The sequence below is a fragment of the Formica exsecta genome, unplaced genomic scaffold (assembly GCF_003651465.1).
Source record: "Formica exsecta isolate Colony F162 unplaced genomic scaffold, ASM365146v1 scaffold235, whole genome shotgun sequence".
NCBI classification, from domain to species: Eukaryota; Metazoa; Arthropoda; class Insecta; order Hymenoptera; family Formicidae; genus Formica; species Formica exsecta.
Genome location: NW_021849633.1, coordinates 53,301 through 70,675, shown reverse-complemented (window position 1 = coordinate 70,675; position 17,375 = coordinate 53,301). Strand labels below are relative to the sequence as shown.

Genomic DNA, 17,375 nt, shown 5'->3' with positions numbered 1-17,375 from the left:
TCCTTCAAATCTAATAATAATGAATCTAATAATAATAAATCTAATCATATTGCATTTTAATTCTTTATCTGAAAGTTCTTGATTTAAAAAAGATATTATTTTTTCGCGCGCGAAAAATATTAAGGTTGATAAGAAAAATAAATGCGGAATGATATTGCAACTTTGTATGTTAATATATTGAACAGATGACAAACATATGTTTAGGTGTTTAATTAACTTTTCAGCATTTAGAGAAGGGTTATCTCTCGCTCGCGCTCCGACATCGTTCTTTTAGTATCTTGCTGTAAGATATCTCTTGGACGAAAATATTCGGGAGATGAATCATCCATTGACCCTCTCATGCATTCTGAAGATGCAGATAAATGATGTGTATGCTTCTCTAAGTTTTCTATCGTATATATAACGCACATTTTGAGGTCTTGTATAAAATTTGATTTTATTGTACACTTATGATATTATATAACATAAGCATTATAAATGCATATTATTGTATCATATTTTTATATACTATATTATGTATAATTTTTTTAATGTGTGAGCTGAAAATTCGAGATAATGAGAGATAGTCGGAAAGTCAATGCAAAGACGTAACAAAATCACGATTTTTGTCTACGGAAATGCTAAAATTGCGCGATTATCGACTACGCGAGTGTCTTGGCCACTAAGACGCACTTTTGGTGTTCCTGGTCTATTTTCTCGCTGAACTTCTTACCGTCGAATTCGAATTTGTCGTAGGAAATTTCCATCAACTGATCGAAATGGAGTTTCGCGGCGATTCGTTGCGAGTACTTGGACGTCATAATCGCGGAAGCCAAGGTTGGCTTCTTGTCGGCGTTTGTCAGCTCGTCGTTACCGTGTATCGTGACAGGTGTCCTCACATTTTTACCGCGTCTCAGTTCCTTGCCGAGCTCTAATGATGAGACGATTAGCAGCTCACCTATTCTTCGTTTCCCGTAAGCGGGATGAGTCGCCAGGGTCATGAGCTCGAGGATGCAACTGACATTGTAATGCTTGAAGAGATTTATCTTCGAGTCTACGTTTATCATAAAGTCCACCAAAGCCTTGGATGATTTATATCGGCAGTTGTCGCTGAAACTCTCAAAGTAGCTTTTCTCCGAACTGCTGTCGAATGCCTGGGAGATCGGAAAATGTATTAATCTAGAAACACTTATTAAATAATTTTGTATTGCAAAGTTTTTATACTATCAAAATTATATCACTATTAAAGTGAATTATTTTAACAAAATGTATTTAGAGAAACTTAAATTTTTAAATTAATTTTTTAAATAAAAAGAGCTTGAAAAAATAAAATAGATATGTTCGCTCACTTGAATTTTGTTGAAGCAGACGCCAACAACCTCGTTACTGGTGATATCGATAGCCACTACACTGACGCCATCCTTAGCTGCATTCAAACAAAGTTCTTCAATTTCCTCGCATGCTCCTGGTTCAGAATTCAAGTCCACGGCTTTAGACACGGACTCGTAGACGAAGAAGCTCTTCCTTATCACGTTGAGGGCACCTTCCAAGGTCTCGTCTGTTAAAGATTCAAATTCTATCCGACCATCCTCCGTCGAGCCCCAAGGCCGATAGGAGGGCATCCTTTTGCGTGTTTTGCTGGAAAACAAACATGATCTCAATTGTACGTAATGATCGTTTCGAGAAACGAAATTCACCAAAATTAAATATAATTAATATGATGAAATATATCGTTATATTAAATTTAAATTAAAAAAATTTATATTTATTTTCTTAACGCTGCTAATTGCACATTGTATTTTTAGAAACTGAAAACTTTCTGATTACAGAATACCATTGCTTATTTGCTACCCAAATTGCCAATCGCACTTAGACGCTTTAAAAAGTTTCGAGGACATATATACACTTAATTACTCACACGTATACATACAACTAATTGCTAAAAAAATATTGTGCAAATGAAAAATATAATTTTTCAAAAATATTGTCTATAATTTTGAATGGCAAGACAAAATGACGTGTTCCTGTTGCAATTCAACGGACAATTGCATACTTATTATATTGCAATCACTGCTCGTAAATGAATGTAATAGTAATAATTGGTCTTAATAGTGATTGCATAAGCATGCGTAGTTTTACGAAAAATGTAAAAAATTCAAATATATTTTAATAACATTTGTATATATTATTAAATTTAATTTTTACATATTAAATATTGTTTTATATAAATATATAAAAAATATAATCACACGATAAAGTATTGAAAAATAATTGTGATTAGAAAATATTTAGAATTTTTTTCTATAATTGTTTTTATTGGTGCCATTCGATATATATTAAAGATATGATACACTAGACAGATAATACTAAACAGATGATACGCTAAATGTCAATTTAAAATTCTTAAAAATATTTGGGATAATACCTCATGTTTGTGAAGAGATCTTAACACGATGACTGTCCGTTATATACTGAGCAGTTATCGACGATAAACATACTCGTACAGCTTATTGCAATGCTGTACTTATCTTGGGACCCTGGACTACTTTATTAAATCCAGTTAGAGTACATGAATTTAGATAGATATTCAAAAATAAGCATACATAATAAATTATTATAATGAAATTTATTATTTAATAATAATATAAAATATAATCAATATAAAACAGTGCACAAATATACAAATAGTTATTCAGATTGTGTATTTTATGTATAAAAGTGAACATTTATACATAACACATCTACAACTATTGTTTTGTGTGTAATTTTGTAAAGTTATTAATTATGGCATTTTGACAAAATAAAAAAAAAATGATTTTTTATTCTTTCTTAATACATGTTTGTATATATGATTTTTTATTTTTTCTTGTTTTATTTTTTTTTTTATACATGTCTATATATACATATATACACATACATTCAATATATATTTTATTTAAAAGCTATAAAAGTTATGATTTTTTATAATAATGCTATTGGAGAACTGCTTGTAGATTTGTATATATGATTTTTTATTTTTTCTTGTTTTATTTTTTTTTATACATGTCTATATATACATATATACACATACATTCAAGATATATTTTATTTAAAAGCTATAAAAGTTATGATTTTTTATAATAATGCTATTGGAGAACCTCCAATGTGCTTGTAGATAAGTACAGCCCTGATAATTGATACAGTATTTTACACATACATTGATAGCGCCCAAACACATTCTATGCAATGTGTCGTACAATAACATTCAGTCTTGGTAAGGTCACACTGTATTACGTTTTTTCTTACTGCACGCGTGTTTATGCATTGTTTTTTCTAGCAGCTACTTAATTATCATTACGCGAACATTGACTCTGATTTAATGAATATACATAATCATTCATTGTGATTGCAATATAAACGCGTTACATCCGTTTGTTTTCGACTGGTTTGTAGAATGTATTTGTTTGTTTTTTTTTCAATGACATGGACTGCTCTTGAAAAGTGATTAGACACACAAGCGAAGTATCGTCCTTAAACTTAATTGGAATATTACATATTTCGTAACAGCACGATCGACGGACAAAGTGCAATTAAGAATGCGCGGAAAGAAAAAATGTATATTCATCCGTATATATAATTACGTTACGTTAATAATAAAATCATACAGATTGTGCTAAAAACGTTTGATTAAATTTTATTATCGTATTCTACATATCGCATATCGATAAAAAAAATATCACAAATATACGTTCGCGAATATAATTTTTCATGTTGACATTTAAAAATGTTAAAAATGATATTTTAGCGGAAAACATATGAATATTATTTATAATTGATTGAATACGAAAGCGGATATTCATTTTAGTTTGTCTTGTTAGCAATAAACTTTTAATAAAATCTTACTTTTATTTCTATCTCTATTAATTTTTTAATCTTGACAATTTTCGTTAAAAATTTTTGTTATAATATATTTATATATATTTATACTTGAAAAGACTATTACTTGGAAAGAAGACATTTACGGATCTATATTCGCATGACATTTTTTTATCAATACAGTTTAATAGAATATACTGATAAAGAGTTTAGCCAGATATTTTAGGAACACTCTGCAAAAAATATTTATTCGTAAAAAATAATATGGCATTATATGTTTTATATTATATACGTTTCTTTAACATTCCTTTTACTATTTAAAAAAATTTTTTAGATTTTGATTATAGATGAACGCGAAATAATGGCTGTTGATACAGAGTATTAACTGCGCAATGGGAAGATGAAATAAAACGTCATACAGGTAGAGTCATCTCATTCGTATCATATATGCGTCAATAATCGCACAAGGTCGCGAGGGGAGCGAAAATATGATGGATATATTTAGAATCGCACGTCGTGAAACGAATCTCGACGAGTTGTCTCGGTCATCATTCGACAGTCGCGATTCACCGTTTTTAAGAAAATCAATCTTTCACAGCGATCATCGTGTGATCACGTTATTACACGTAACTCTCATTGTCCTTATATAAATCTGATCATTAACTTGCGAATGACAGAATCTTTTTCAGCGATTGAAGACTTGATACAAAGATGGTTCTATAAAGGAGTGCGAAAAGTGATCTCGATAAATTGAATATTATTAAGAAATAAAAATTGCAAAAAACAATTTTTTACGTCTCATCAATGATTCTCACGTAAACCATATATAGTGTAAAATTTTATTAAAAACTTATAAAATATTTTTAAAAAAACATTTTTGAAATGTTGAATGTGTTGTGTTGGAATCATATCTACGATTTTGAAAATATCACACCTATAGTTTTTTTCAAGTTGAGTCTTTAGTTGTCTAAATCGTTCGAATTTCTTCGAATAAGTTGTGCGAAATGACCATTTCAGTTCTCGTCTTGCATTAGTGTTTATTGAGATTTCCCAAAACATTTTTTGCCTATTTCCGTTGATAAACAAAAGCGGAAAATTATAAAGCTTTCTTTACACTTTGCACAGTGCAGTAACACGAGTATCTTCCCTCTCCGTCTCTCGTCATTGCTTGACAATTTAAAATAAAAGATCTCCGTCGCGGATGAGGAATTGATTTTATCCAAGAAATCACATGGGGAACAGGATTACGAAATCAGTGTCCGGTTGATGTTCTCGGGTTTCGGGTCGATGCAGAAAATACGCTCGCGTTACGAAATGATAATGTTGCGCGACCGATACGTCGATAAATTTCGGATATCGTATCGATACCCGAGCTAGAGACGAGACAAGAATCGATGCGACTTGACAGCAAAAAAAAAAACTTTCCACACACACATCCTACACATTCCTTTTTATATATCAATTCCTGAAAATGATTACTATTTTTTTCAATAAAATGTTATATCTATAAATATAAAATATTCCATTTTATCTAAAAATCTTGAATGGATCATTTTCGATACGAAGTGTTAATAAATGACAGTATAATGTCGTTAAATTATTTCTTATTAAAACATATCAAACTTAATATATACTCTCAATAATTTTTTAACAGAATCTTTATAAAGAGAAATATTAATTTTTTTCTTAATTATTAAAGTCTGCTTACATATTTAAATTTGTTTTTACTATATCAAGTTAATTTTGTCACCACTACACGGAAATACTTGAATACGATATTATAAAATGCGTATAATATGAATTTTATATAAAACTAAAATATCGTAAAAATATTACGCAATAAACATTAGTATTTTATTAATTAATTATTATTACGAATATTTTTTTATGATGAACAAAGAATGCAAATTACTTACGAGATGATAGGTGAAAAGAGTCGAAAACGCGAGAATCGTTTCGCTGGTTTGGCACGAACTGTCACACTTCGTTAATAATAATCGATCGCTTTTCGTGAGCTTTCTCGGAGAGAATAGCTCTCTTGTAACTATGCTGCAATAATATCTTTGCGTATCTGCGTCGTTTATTTATTAATTATTATCGGGGAATTCCCTATCTTGTTTAAATATTTGCGGGATTTTCAATTTTGTACTGTGCAATTGGAGTGAGAGGAAAAATCTCTCGAAGCTCGTCGATTCGCATTCTACCACGATACAGAATGTTCCTATGAACAGCATCTTTTCATTAGTCGATACAGTTGGTACATACATACAAATATCTATCTAGGTTGTATTCGAAGATCTTCGTCCATAGAGAATGCAAATTCCAATGTTCCTAGAAAACGCATTTTCCCATTGGATATCGGACGCAGGGTGAATTCTTCCGCGAGTATCGCTCGGTCAATCGCGTTCCGCGGAGCCTGGGGGATTGCAAACGCTCCCTTCGACGGCACTGCGCGTGCGCGGCTCGCGCGCGACAGGCAAAAAATAAGATGGCCGCCCAACGAAACAAATAGAGCGCCGTCGTAAATAACACAAACCGTCCGAACACGTTTCGAGCGTGCCCCCCGTACGAATCGCACGTGCGTACCCGCGACATTGACGATCCCCTCGCGACCGTTCGCGGACGACGTGCGTTTTCCCCCAGACGCGACGAAGTACGACGTCCCGCGTGTTCGCTCGCGGTAGCGTGATCCGCGGGAGAACGTTGCTCCTATTCCTCATTGTTGCATTTATCCGACCACGCGTATCGCGCCTCGCGGTGGTCCGTGTCGTACCCGGGGAGGTGCGTGCGTGGTCCTAGCGGCGGGTCCATCTCCATCGGGGGGAGGAGATAGCGCCGACAAGAGAGAGAGAGAAAGGTTGTATTCGAAGATCTTCGTCCATAGAGAATGCAAATTCCAATGTTCCTAGAAAACGCATTTTCCCATTGGATATCGGACGCAGGGTGAATTCTTCCGCGAGTATCGCTCGGTCAATCGCGTTCCGCGGAGCCTGGGGGATTGCAAACGCTCCCTTCGACGGCACTGCGCGTGCGCGGCTCGCGCGCGACAGGCAAAAAATAAGATGGCCGCCCAACGAAACAAATAGAGCGCCGTCGTAAATAACACAAACCGTCCGAACACGTTTCGAGCGTGCCCCCCGTACGAATCGCACGTGCGTACCCGCGACATTGACGATCCCCTCGCGACCGTTCGCGGACGACGTGCGTTTTCCCCCAGACGCGACGAAGTACGACGTCCCGCGTGTTCGCTCGCGGTAGCGTGATCCGCGGGAGAACGTTGCTCCTATTCCTCATTGTTGCATTTATCCGACCACGCGTATCGCGCCTCGCGGTGGTCCGTGTCGTACCCGGGGAGGTGCGTGCGTGGTCCTAGCGGCGGGTCCATCTCCATCGGGGGGAGGAGATAGCGCGGACAAGAGAGAGAGAGAAAGAGAGAGAGAGAGAGAGAGAGTGAGTGGTGTTGTCGCCGGGTTGACGCCGCGTTCGTCGCCAAGATGCGATCGTGCGACTCGCACGAGACGAGCCCACCCCCTCTACGTAGACAACACTCGCGGTCCCACGCCTAGCTCCTCATGCTAGTCTCGTCTTCCGAATTGCTTGGGGCACAGCATGAAGGAGATGCTCGGAGGGTGCTGCGTGTGTTCTGACGAGAGGGGTTGGACAGAGAATCCGTTGGTGTATTGCGATGGACAGGGCTGCACCGTTGCCGTACATCAAGGTACTTGTACTTTGAGGAAGCTGGAGTCTTCCCCTTTGTCGATTGTTTGTAATGAAAACTTTATTGTTTTCCAGCGTGTTACGGTATTGTCACTGTACCAACAGGACCCTGGTATTGCAGGAAATGCGAGTCCCAAGAACGCAGTGCTCGGGTGGTATGCATTTTTTTTATGACAGATTATTAGATATTCCTTTATTTATTATGATAGAATATAAATATCTTTATCGAGATGTATTATTTGAGATGTGATTTCTATAGCGCTGTGAGTTATGTCCGAGTCGTGATGGAGCCCTTAAGAGAACGGATCAGGCTGGATGGGCGCATGTTGTGTGCGCTCTTTATATCCCAGAAGTTCGATTCGGTAACGTGACTACAATGGAACCAATTATATTGCATCTTATTCCTTCAGAAAGATTTAGTAAGGTAAATGTTTAATTTTGATATTATAGATTTGGCAGAAAAAGAAATCATTCCATTAATATCGTACTATATATATATAAAAATTGAATGATTTCAGACATGTTACATTTGTGAGGAACAAGGTAGAGGTAGCAGAGCAAACGTGGGAGCCTGCATGCAGTGTAACAAAACAGGCTGCAGGCAACAATTTCATGTCACCTGTGCACAGGCTCTGGGCTTACTTTGTGAGGAAGCTGGCAATTATCTTGATAATGTCAAATATTGTGGATATTGCCAGCATCATTATTCAAAATTGGTCAGTAATTTATACACTTGAGTATTACGCTTCTCTTGAGAGCTTGTTAACTAATATGAATGATTAATTTTTAGAAAAAGGGCGGCAACGTAAAGACGATACCGCCGTACAAGCCGATACCCGCCGACAACGGTTCGTCGGACTCGTCGCCGGAGAAGGAGGCGGAGACGCCGATTAAATCGTCAAGCGGCAAGCGGAAGAGCTTGAGTTCCAAATCCACCGCGAATTCTAAAAGTAAATCAAATGCTAGTCCCAGTTTAGAGATAAATGGCATCACGGACGACAAGAGCAGTGGTAGCGGTCGTAATACGCCTAAAGATAATTCCACGAGTTCCAGCAAGTTTACGACATCTAACTTTGTCGAGACCATTGTCACGCAGTCGGAGAGCGTGTTTGGACACGACGGTACTGTCACCGTTACCACCGTCGCCACGGCGGCAATCGCTTCCGCGATGAAAACGAGTGGTGGCAATTCGAATGCGGTGCACAAGAACATCGGCGGTCAAGGAAAATCCAACTCGTCGACCTCCAATAAGACATCGAGCCACACTAGCAAGAAGAGGAAGACCGGAGCTCGTACGCCGACTGTGATAGGAAACGAGAACTCGAATCAATCGGCCAGCTCGGAGACTAGCGGATCAGTCGTGGTAGCCGTTAGTACTGTTGTGCAACAGACTGTCCCAAGTAACAATGTGCAACCAACAATCACCGAAGCCACGAGTTTAAGTACAACGACGGAACCGGAAAAATCGAAGAAGGTAAAAGTCTTTCATTATTTTAAATTGCTTAAATCTTTAAACTTGAAAGGATTGGAATTATTTAATTTATTTAATTTATTTTAATCCTTGTATTAGAGGGAAAGTCTCATAATAATAAATTATATTTTAAAACTTGCCGATAATTCTGATTCGATAGAGTTTTGATATTGAACTAACAATCGGAACACATGATATAAATAAAAGACACCAAATATAATACACTGTACTATATATCTTGCTGATTTCATTATTCATCTTATATAGAGATACCCGTGTGTTAATTATGATTCTCAAAAACATTAATAACTGATATTAATTTGAGTAACGTGCCACAATATTCACGACAATATTAAATTTGCATTTACCAAAGTCCATTCTTAACTACAGCTTGTGGATAATTATGTAGGATAATTGTTACACGTTTACAACAATAAGCTTAAAGAGATAGTCTGACTAATAAAAAAAATGGATGTTTTTCAATTTTTTTAAACTATCATATCTCCAAAATATTACGTTAAAATTTTAGAGTTTAATGATGTTATGAAATTAAAAGTAAAAGAGTAATGAATGAATAACAGAGGATTTAAAACTCTCTCTGTCTACGAAATCAGATTTAGATATGTGAATAGTTATAAAAATAGGTAAATATTGCTATTGTTTTTTATATAGTACAGATCTTTGTTGAATGTTTTCAGTGCTGTCGCGCGAATTTTTTTACATTGTTCTGATCACAAGTGTTAGTTTTGCCGAGTTTTTAGTTAGTCATATCTGTATAAAGTAATCATAATATTGAAAAGATGGAAAAATCCGATTGGAAAATCCAATAAATTCTGCATAGAATGTAAATGCAAACCTAGGTAAAATACGTTTATATTCGGCATGCGATATTTGGAAGAAGATTTATTCCAATGAAAAGATCGAGGCATTCTAACAAGAACAAAGTGATGAATATGATTATATTGCGTTAACTATTTTTAGTATACTTATAACTATTTAGATCAAACTTCAATTAATTTAATCGGTGAAAAATTTATCAGTAATATTTGCAGTATTCTGTTAATAATAAGAATTAATAATTTTCTTTTGTTATTTGACCTAGCGAAAGAAAGATTAAATTAGAGACAATGAATTATATTAGAGTGAAATTTTTTTGCTGTAGGCAATTTAATTAATCGTCAATTAAGTCAATGGGAGAATTTTCATCGAATCGCCTCTTGAATTTTAGTTATTTATAAGAAACTTGTACTAATCAAAATATATGGAATGTAGCTATAGCATTTTATTCATCGCCTTCGATTGCAGACGAAAGTGGAGAGTCCGATTCAATCGTCGTCGAATACACCGGTCGCTACAGAGGCAACCACCACACCTGTGATAATGACGGTGACGCAGTCCCAGCCCTCCTCGATCGTCACTCAGTCGCCGACGACTACGTCGAACAGCATCGTCGTTTCCGTGCCGTTGACCGCCACCTCGCTCGCCAACACGGTCCAGAGCGTGGTGACGAGTGCGCCGACGATATATCAACAGCTGCAACAGAGTATAATCACCACGGCCGCCAATGCGGAGCTGCGATCCAGCGCGATGGTGACCACCGAGAGGTTCACCGCCGAGGAAGCTCCGACGAAACGATCTCGGTAAGTTTTCGCTATCGAAGCACGATTTAAAAGATTAAGACAAAAATTTGTCATCAAAAACTGACTTAAAGTTATGAGGTGCGTTATAAATATAACTGGAATCGATATACGATTTTATATATAATTACAAACGTAAATACCCGTGATATTTTTAAAGCTTTATTGTGTGAAATTCAACTACAAGTGGAAAATTTTCAGGGAAAAGATTAATATCTATATATAATTAATTCACGTTTAATTAAATTAGAATATAAATGAGAAAAGTAGAAAAGATATATCCTTATTATTGCTCTGTTATAATTATTGTCATAATTATAATTATAAATATTATAATTATTGTTCCATTAGTGAGACATTGAATTTATTTTCCATGAAATTTATATAATATAGTGATGAATGCAACAAAAATATGTCGCACACACACAGAGTGCCGTGAAGTGCATCGAGTTACAAGTGCGAGTGCAAGTGCACCCGAAGAAGTAGGCGCATGCAACTTCAATCGAGTATCGTGGATCGTTTTCAAAATGGCGGGTGCGACTGGTAAACAAGGTGGCTGGTTCTAACCTCTTCTCAAACGCCAGATCGAGCGTTCGATTTTTCCGAAAACCCCGTCCGGCCGAGTGGAAACGCGCGTCGGGTAAAGAGCGCGTCTTGACACTTGGTGTGCCGCAACGTTCGAACGTTGGATCGTTGATCGAGAGTGCTATATGAAGGATGGAGTGTGTTTATAACAGTAGTCTACCTATGTATTGAGCACAATAGTTCACTCGAGGTCATTCGGCGCGCGCTGCATAATAATTGCATCGCGCGAATAGTTGCGTTACAATAATCGCACCTCGCGTCGTAACTTTGTCGCGACGGAGGGGAGGAGAGACGTCGCGGGCACTGTTGAACGCACTCGTGAATCTGTTAACGTGGAATCTCGAATTGTGGCGAATAAGAGAGATCAAGGTTATGTTTGTTTTCGCTTCGGCGAGGTGCCTCAAAGGCAACGAACGACGAAAAGGTGTAACGTGACACTGTAAATACCACTTCGCCGCGGTATTCCACCTCAGTGTGCGTTGATCTTACTCTTTTTATCATTGTATCATTGGATACGATTACTTATCTAGGAATTTTATCATATAATTTCTAATCGTACGTTTAAAAATTCGCGCGCTATTAATATTAATTATTAATTTTAATTATATGTGTGTGTATAAAGTAATTAATAGCTTCTATTGTAATGGAAAACATGTCAATTTCGTGCATTTTTTATAGCAATCATAGTAATTGTTTGAAACACGTTACTTTTCAGTTCCCAATCATCAGATAAGCAAGAGAAGTCTCGTAAACCAAAGCGTGGCTCGTCCAATAGCCAAGGATCACTGCCGCAATTCCAGACGGTCTCGTCAGTCGTAACTTCTGTATCCAGCACCGCAGTTGTGGCGACGTCTAAGAGGGGCGCGAGAAATAATCATCAAACCCCTCCACCCGCCGTCACAGTGGCTCCGGTGACCTCGGTGCCATCAATAATTCAAGGCCCCACAGGCACTCTTGGACACTTCAGCAGTGTAAGTGGCACAGGCCCTGCAAACATTATGGGACCGACAGTCAAGGAGTCACCGCCTAGCAGTCCCGGATCAGAGAGTATGAGTAGTAGCACTAGTAAACGGAAGAGGAAAGCTGCTGCGTCTACACCTATTCCATCTGCATCGACTACACCGACCGCTCTTACCGCAATAAAGGAAGAGAATAATATAAAATTGTAAGATTTGCAACCAGATCCACAAAGAACCTATCAATCGAACATATAATTGTAACCTTTTATCTTTCTTTGTTTTTTTTTAGATTTCAAAATGGAGTCAGTGCACCACATATGCTAGGGAATCAGTTGAATCCTACTTCAACGATGGCGCAAAAGATGTCGGATACACTTTCGCAGGAACTCGAGGCCCATTCTATTTTTACAGAAGCGAGTAACTCCAGTACAAACTTGGTTGGACCACAGTTACACAGTCGAGTAATTGCATCTGTACGTGATCGAAAATTATTATCAAATTCAAGGCAATGTGTAAATCTTTTTATTACATGCTATATATTCGATGTTTTTTTATGAACAGATACGATCTAGCCAACCGGGTGGACCGCCCACTTCGTTTACCTCGAACCTTTTCTCCACAAACAGCAATAGTACGAATCCTACACCTGGTCCTAGTGGGACTTTGGGTGGTGGAACAATTCCGCAGACACTGGATCAGCTTCTAGAAAGACAATGGGAGCAGGGAAGTCAATTTCTAATGGAGCAAGCCCAACATTTTGATAGTGAGTATATAACGAGGAAAAATTCGCTTATAATTGCATGAGTTTAGTGAGGAGCAGAGTTTGCGCTTTTACTTTGTATAAAAAGTTATTTTTTACAGAAAAACCTGCATGACATGCTTTTCATTATATTTTTGTCTTGTAACAAAATCGTCTTTTTCTATATAATTATTTTTTTTTAATTTGATATGTTTGACATGCGTGCTTTGGTCTTTTAACGTAAAATGTGCGTCCTACACTTAAGTAGAATAAACCAGCAACATTATGGAAATCTGTTGCAGTTGCATCCCTGCTTTCCTGCCTTCATCAATTGAGAGCTGAGAATCTTAGGCTAGAGGAACATGTAAATAATCTCCTGCAGAGGAGAGACCATTTATTGGCTGTGAATGCTAGACTCGCTATTCCGTTGACAACTCAGCCTAGTTCACATCCAGGTTAGTTAGATTAGCCATTTTATGATATTTTTTATATTTTATTTATATGAATCGCAGTACATTTACCATATATCTCAATTATTTTCAGTGAATAATATACATCCTACAGTGAATCCATCTCATCCTAATGTCTCGCACTCGGAAGTGCCGCCTGGCGCTCCGGCTCCGGTACCTAGATCGAATCGCGAACCGCGAGTGAACAACACGTACATGCCTCACTCCAGTTCCAGCAATCATCCGACGACATTGGAAAACGGTTTGCCGCCAGATCCCTCCCCACCCGCGGCGGCTTCTCTCTCTCAGTATCAGCATCGTGGATCATTAGTTGCGCCGCAACCAAGCCCGACAATTAGGTAACGCGTTGGTTCTCTTCACGGAATATTGTTGATATAATTGAGATTCAAGTTTACTTCTAAATGAAATAGGCATAGTCCAGCCGGGGGTGGATACCTTCAAGGTTCGAGCAATATAGTATCGCCGGCGCCGGCGAATACTTCCGGCGTGGTGCGTAATTCGTCTGTCACACCGGATCCTCTACGTGGAGTGCCGAGGTGAAAAACAGTATCTTCATTTTGGTCATTTTTGATTGTCCAGACATATTTTTCATATATAATGTTTATTATTAATCACTAGGTCGGCTTCCCAATCGTCGAGCAATTACATGCCGTCGATGTATCAACCCACCATGTCCAGTCTCACCGGCAATCAAGTAGGCGGTGTTCACAATCTCCATCCGCACGGACCTTCGCCGACTAGCCACGGGCCACCGGGTAAACCCAGCTGAAGGTAGATACCAATACAATGTGGCAGCCGCATATCTTAATTATTAAAATGATATTTTCGTTGCCGCGTATGCCATTGTCGAACATCAAAGAAGCCAATCTCATTGCAAGAGAGACCTAACTGCGCTTCTTCGCGAAATATTGACTGATATACATTTTGTATGCCACGTTTATCGGTAATCGTTTTTTTAATAACTTCACTCTAGTGATGTCAATTGCAGTTTACAATGTACAGACATACTTCTCGATTTGTATCTTTTTATATCTTTCCACGATATATCCTAAAATTGTTATATATCCGATCACACATATGCGCTGTACAAATCTTTGCATATGTCCGATAGAGATTTATGGATCTCATTAACGTGATCATGTATTCATTGAATCCGATATGTAATATTATTCTTTAACCATTTTGTTTTAACTTGTACTTTTATATGCACGGTTTTATGCGACTTATATGTACATTGCAACCGTCACAATATATTAGAGGCTCAATTAGAATTTATAGTGACGTTAAAAAAATAATGCAACTTTAAACGAAGCAGCAGTTAGGAAGATTAGTCTCACAGATTTTTCTGAAATTAAAAGGACAATTCTTCATAATATTTATTAAAATCCATTATTATTGAAACTTGATTACAATAAAATTTACTCTTAATTAAATCCTAATTATATTTTTTTTCTTTAATCATGGTTAGGCATACATTTGAGACATATTCTTTATCTCTCTTTGTAGGCATCATCATATGTGAACAGCAAATCCACAGATGTACAAATTTTAGACTGTAAGTTAACCTATCGCGTTAAATAGCAATAATACAGTAGGTGTACATTCTCTAATGACGGTGAAACTGCGTGTATTTCTGGTGGTGCGATAAAAGGATACGTACATGAAATTTTTCAAAAAATTAATAGAGAAAAATGTTAAACGAAAAACACGAGTAATTCCAGAACGAAATGGAAAGAAACCAAATCATTGTGCTACTATCGATTTCAATGCATTTGCCGATTGTATTCGATAATTCGGATATTGTACACACCGGATATTATACATTCGGATATTATATTCCGCAACTTTAAAGCTGATGTGCTTTACTTATAATACAGCTTCTCTATTTTTAGCGTACCACCGTTGAGATGTATCGCAGCGCGTGTATTATATACGACAATGATGATATTGAGTGCAACCTATTTCAAAGCTAATATTTAATGTATATTCTAATCTTATGCGTAAAGAAAAACGGAGAATATTCAAATGTACAAGACGAGCACTGCCTTTCGCCAACAAGAGCTGTGAAGTAGGTTGATCGCAATTCGACATTCTCTAGCGAACGCATGATCGTTTTGTTTAATACATATTTCATTTGCCTTTCTCTATCCCATTTTCATTCAAATCTATTCAAAATCCGATGGATTTAATTGGTATCATTTCCCATCAGCATTGCTGCAAAATTTCTCGAAGGAATGCAAACAGAAGTATTGTGCCATTGTTTGATCTGTGGATTAGAAACACAATATTCTATTGATGATAATAATTTGATTGCATTTTAATGGCAATAACTCTACAATCAATATTATTACTATTTTTTTAAATACACACACACATACATAAAATACATTTAAAATTTTGACAGTTTATGTAGTAAAGTTTATATATTAAAGTCTGATTATTGTGAAATGTGTTAAATGATTTGAATTAATTCTATTTGTCAATTTGTCTATAAAAATATAGTGTATTTACAATATTCTGAGATATATGCATGCAGCAGCTTGGAATTTTATTTTATAATGAAAAAATAAATTACTTTTTTTTCCATCTTTTGTAACCGGATTTTGCCAAGGAATTGTGTTTAAAATATTCTTTGAGGATGTAACGAGAATAACAAGATCGAACCACGGCACAAATCTTGTTAATGCAAAAACTTGTGAATACTTGCGATACACATTTTATATATGTATATGTGTATGTATTGGTCACAATACAAAATGCGCGAGTACAGTCGACTGCCTGTATTGCGAACTCGTCGGGACCAAATACTATTCTTATTATAAAGTCTTCCCTCGATTTGCATTTTTTCCTGTAACAACATATGCGCGGAATTAGAATAAAAACATTACACGCTCTGTTCTTCTTTCTCTTTTCACTCTAATAGCGGTAAATGTAAGTGGAAAAGCGAAGAGTTGAAGAAGAACACCATTTTACGAGTATATAGTTGATTCATGAAACAGACAAGATCTTAATACGGCGCATCGCTATACGGACATTCGGTTGTAATCCTGTAAAGTATGGGACAAATGATCGTATGAAAGCGGAACTATGATTCCTTAAGAACAGTGTATATGCTTGTATATCAGAATTGAAGTTAATCCGTTTTGTGCTGCGTTTTGTGAAGATAGCGTTAAATTTTCCTATTCACGCCATCGTCTATAATTTCTGAGAGCGAGCAATGCCATGTGCGTGCAAATCGCAAAAATCAAAAGTACTGGACGGTACAGTAGAGAACATTTTAGAAAATAAGACTTTGTAAGAGAATATATAAGTTATTCCGCTCAAAGGCTACGGTATATAACATAAAGTAGCACGTTTTGATAAATCGACGAGAAAATTTGCATGTAATACATATGCGAAATCACAAAATGACATGCAACGTAAAACGACGCGGTTGTAAAAAAAGGAAGAAAAGAGATATTGATAAGAATCGTCGGCTACGCGATTGGCTTGACAATTCACTCACACAGGAAAATATCTCCTCGTGTCGTTGAAATTGTAAAATCGAAATATGGCATACTATTTGCAGGCGTCAAACAAAAGTGAAAGGAGTTTACACACTCGCAGGATAATACGTTTTAGGCTGTCACTTTATTTTTGCACCGTGGTTACGAGCATAGTACGAGATTTCTCAGCCTCGCAAAGAAACTAGTTGAACGAACTATAATATGATATACACATACGTATATTCGAATTCATCGTACAAAACTGAAATTTTCCCTAAACCACCTTTCAATGATCATGATGTATCGTTTGCCGGTTGAACGGCACCAGAGAGAAACTGCTCGGAAGAGAAAATTTTGAAGAGTTAGGGATTGACTGACATTTACCGCATTGTGTTCTTTATCGTTATCGTAATACGACGCGATGTGTTCTAAATCGAGAGATCGAGATAATCACATTATTTCCTCCTTCCTTTTACAG

General features: G+C 36.8%; 2 protein-coding genes across 4 annotated transcripts; one reads left to right on the top strand and one right to left on the bottom strand.

Moving 5' to 3' along the window:
* Window positions 1-151: 151 nt before the first annotated feature.
* LOC115235778 lies at window positions 152-5,899 on the bottom strand. 2 transcript variants are annotated; one of them, XM_029807747.1, is made up of 3 exons: window positions 2,405-2,476; window positions 1,329-1,617; window positions 152-1,133 (listed from the first exon to the last, which is right to left on the bottom strand). In XM_029807747.1, exons 1-3 carry the CDS (start codon window positions 2,407-2,409, stop codon window positions 642-644), a joined length of 786 nt encoding a protein of 261 aa, XP_029663607.1. In that variant the 5' UTR covers window positions 2,410-2,476; the 3' UTR covers window positions 152-641. The 2 variants fall into 2 exon arrangements, with proteins under 2 accessions (XP_029663607.1, XP_029663609.1); XM_029807749.1 differs by lacking the exon at window positions 2,405-2,476 and adding an exon at window positions 5,751-5,899 and having other exon boundaries at window positions 416-1,133.
* Window positions 5,900-6,321: 422 nt separating this feature from the next.
* LOC115235791 (protein AF-10-like) lies at window positions 6,322-17,375 on the top strand. 2 transcript variants are annotated; one of them, XM_029807777.1, is made up of 14 exons: window positions 6,322-6,691; window positions 7,266-7,552; window positions 7,627-7,706; window positions 7,811-7,975; window positions 8,070-8,267; window positions 8,342-9,025; window positions 10,328-10,662; window positions 11,960-12,409; window positions 12,493-12,676; window positions 12,765-12,966; window positions 13,245-13,397; window positions 13,486-13,750; window positions 13,823-13,948; window positions 14,031-17,375. In XM_029807777.1, the coding sequence occupies exons 2-14, from the start codon at window positions 7,444-7,446 to the stop codon at window positions 14,179-14,181; spliced, it is 3,102 nt and encodes a 1,033-aa protein (XP_029663637.1). In that variant the 5' UTR covers window positions 6,322-6,691; window positions 7,266-7,443; the 3' UTR covers window positions 14,182-17,375. The 2 variants fall into 2 exon arrangements, with proteins under 2 accessions (XP_029663637.1, XP_029663636.1); XM_029807776.1 differs by lacking the exon at window positions 6,322-6,691 and having other exon boundaries at window positions 6,896-7,552; window positions 14,031-14,183; window positions 14,919-17,375.

What these genes read in the sequence shown, in the direction of transcription:
- LOC115235778 (XM_029807747.1), bottom strand. An exon ending in TCTGCTTCAACAAAATTCAA is followed by an intron (nt 1,134 to 1,328) that starts GTGAGCGAACAT and finishes CCGATCTCCCAG; the next exon opens with GCATTCGACAGCAGTTCGGA.
- LOC115235791 (XM_029807777.1), top strand. Translation starts at nt 7,444, where the DNA reads ATGAAGGAGATGCTCGGAGGGTGCTGCGTGTGTTCTGACGAGAGGGGT. An exon ending in AACCGGAAAAATCGAAGAAG is followed by an intron (nt 9,026 to 10,327) that starts GTAAAAGTCTTT and finishes CTTCGATTGCAG; the next exon opens with ACGAAAGTGGAGAGTCCGAT. An exon ending in GCAAGCCCAACATTTTGATA is followed by an intron (nt 12,967 to 13,244) that starts GTGAGTATATAA and finishes AATCTGTTGCAG; the next exon opens with TTGCATCCCTGCTTTCCTGC.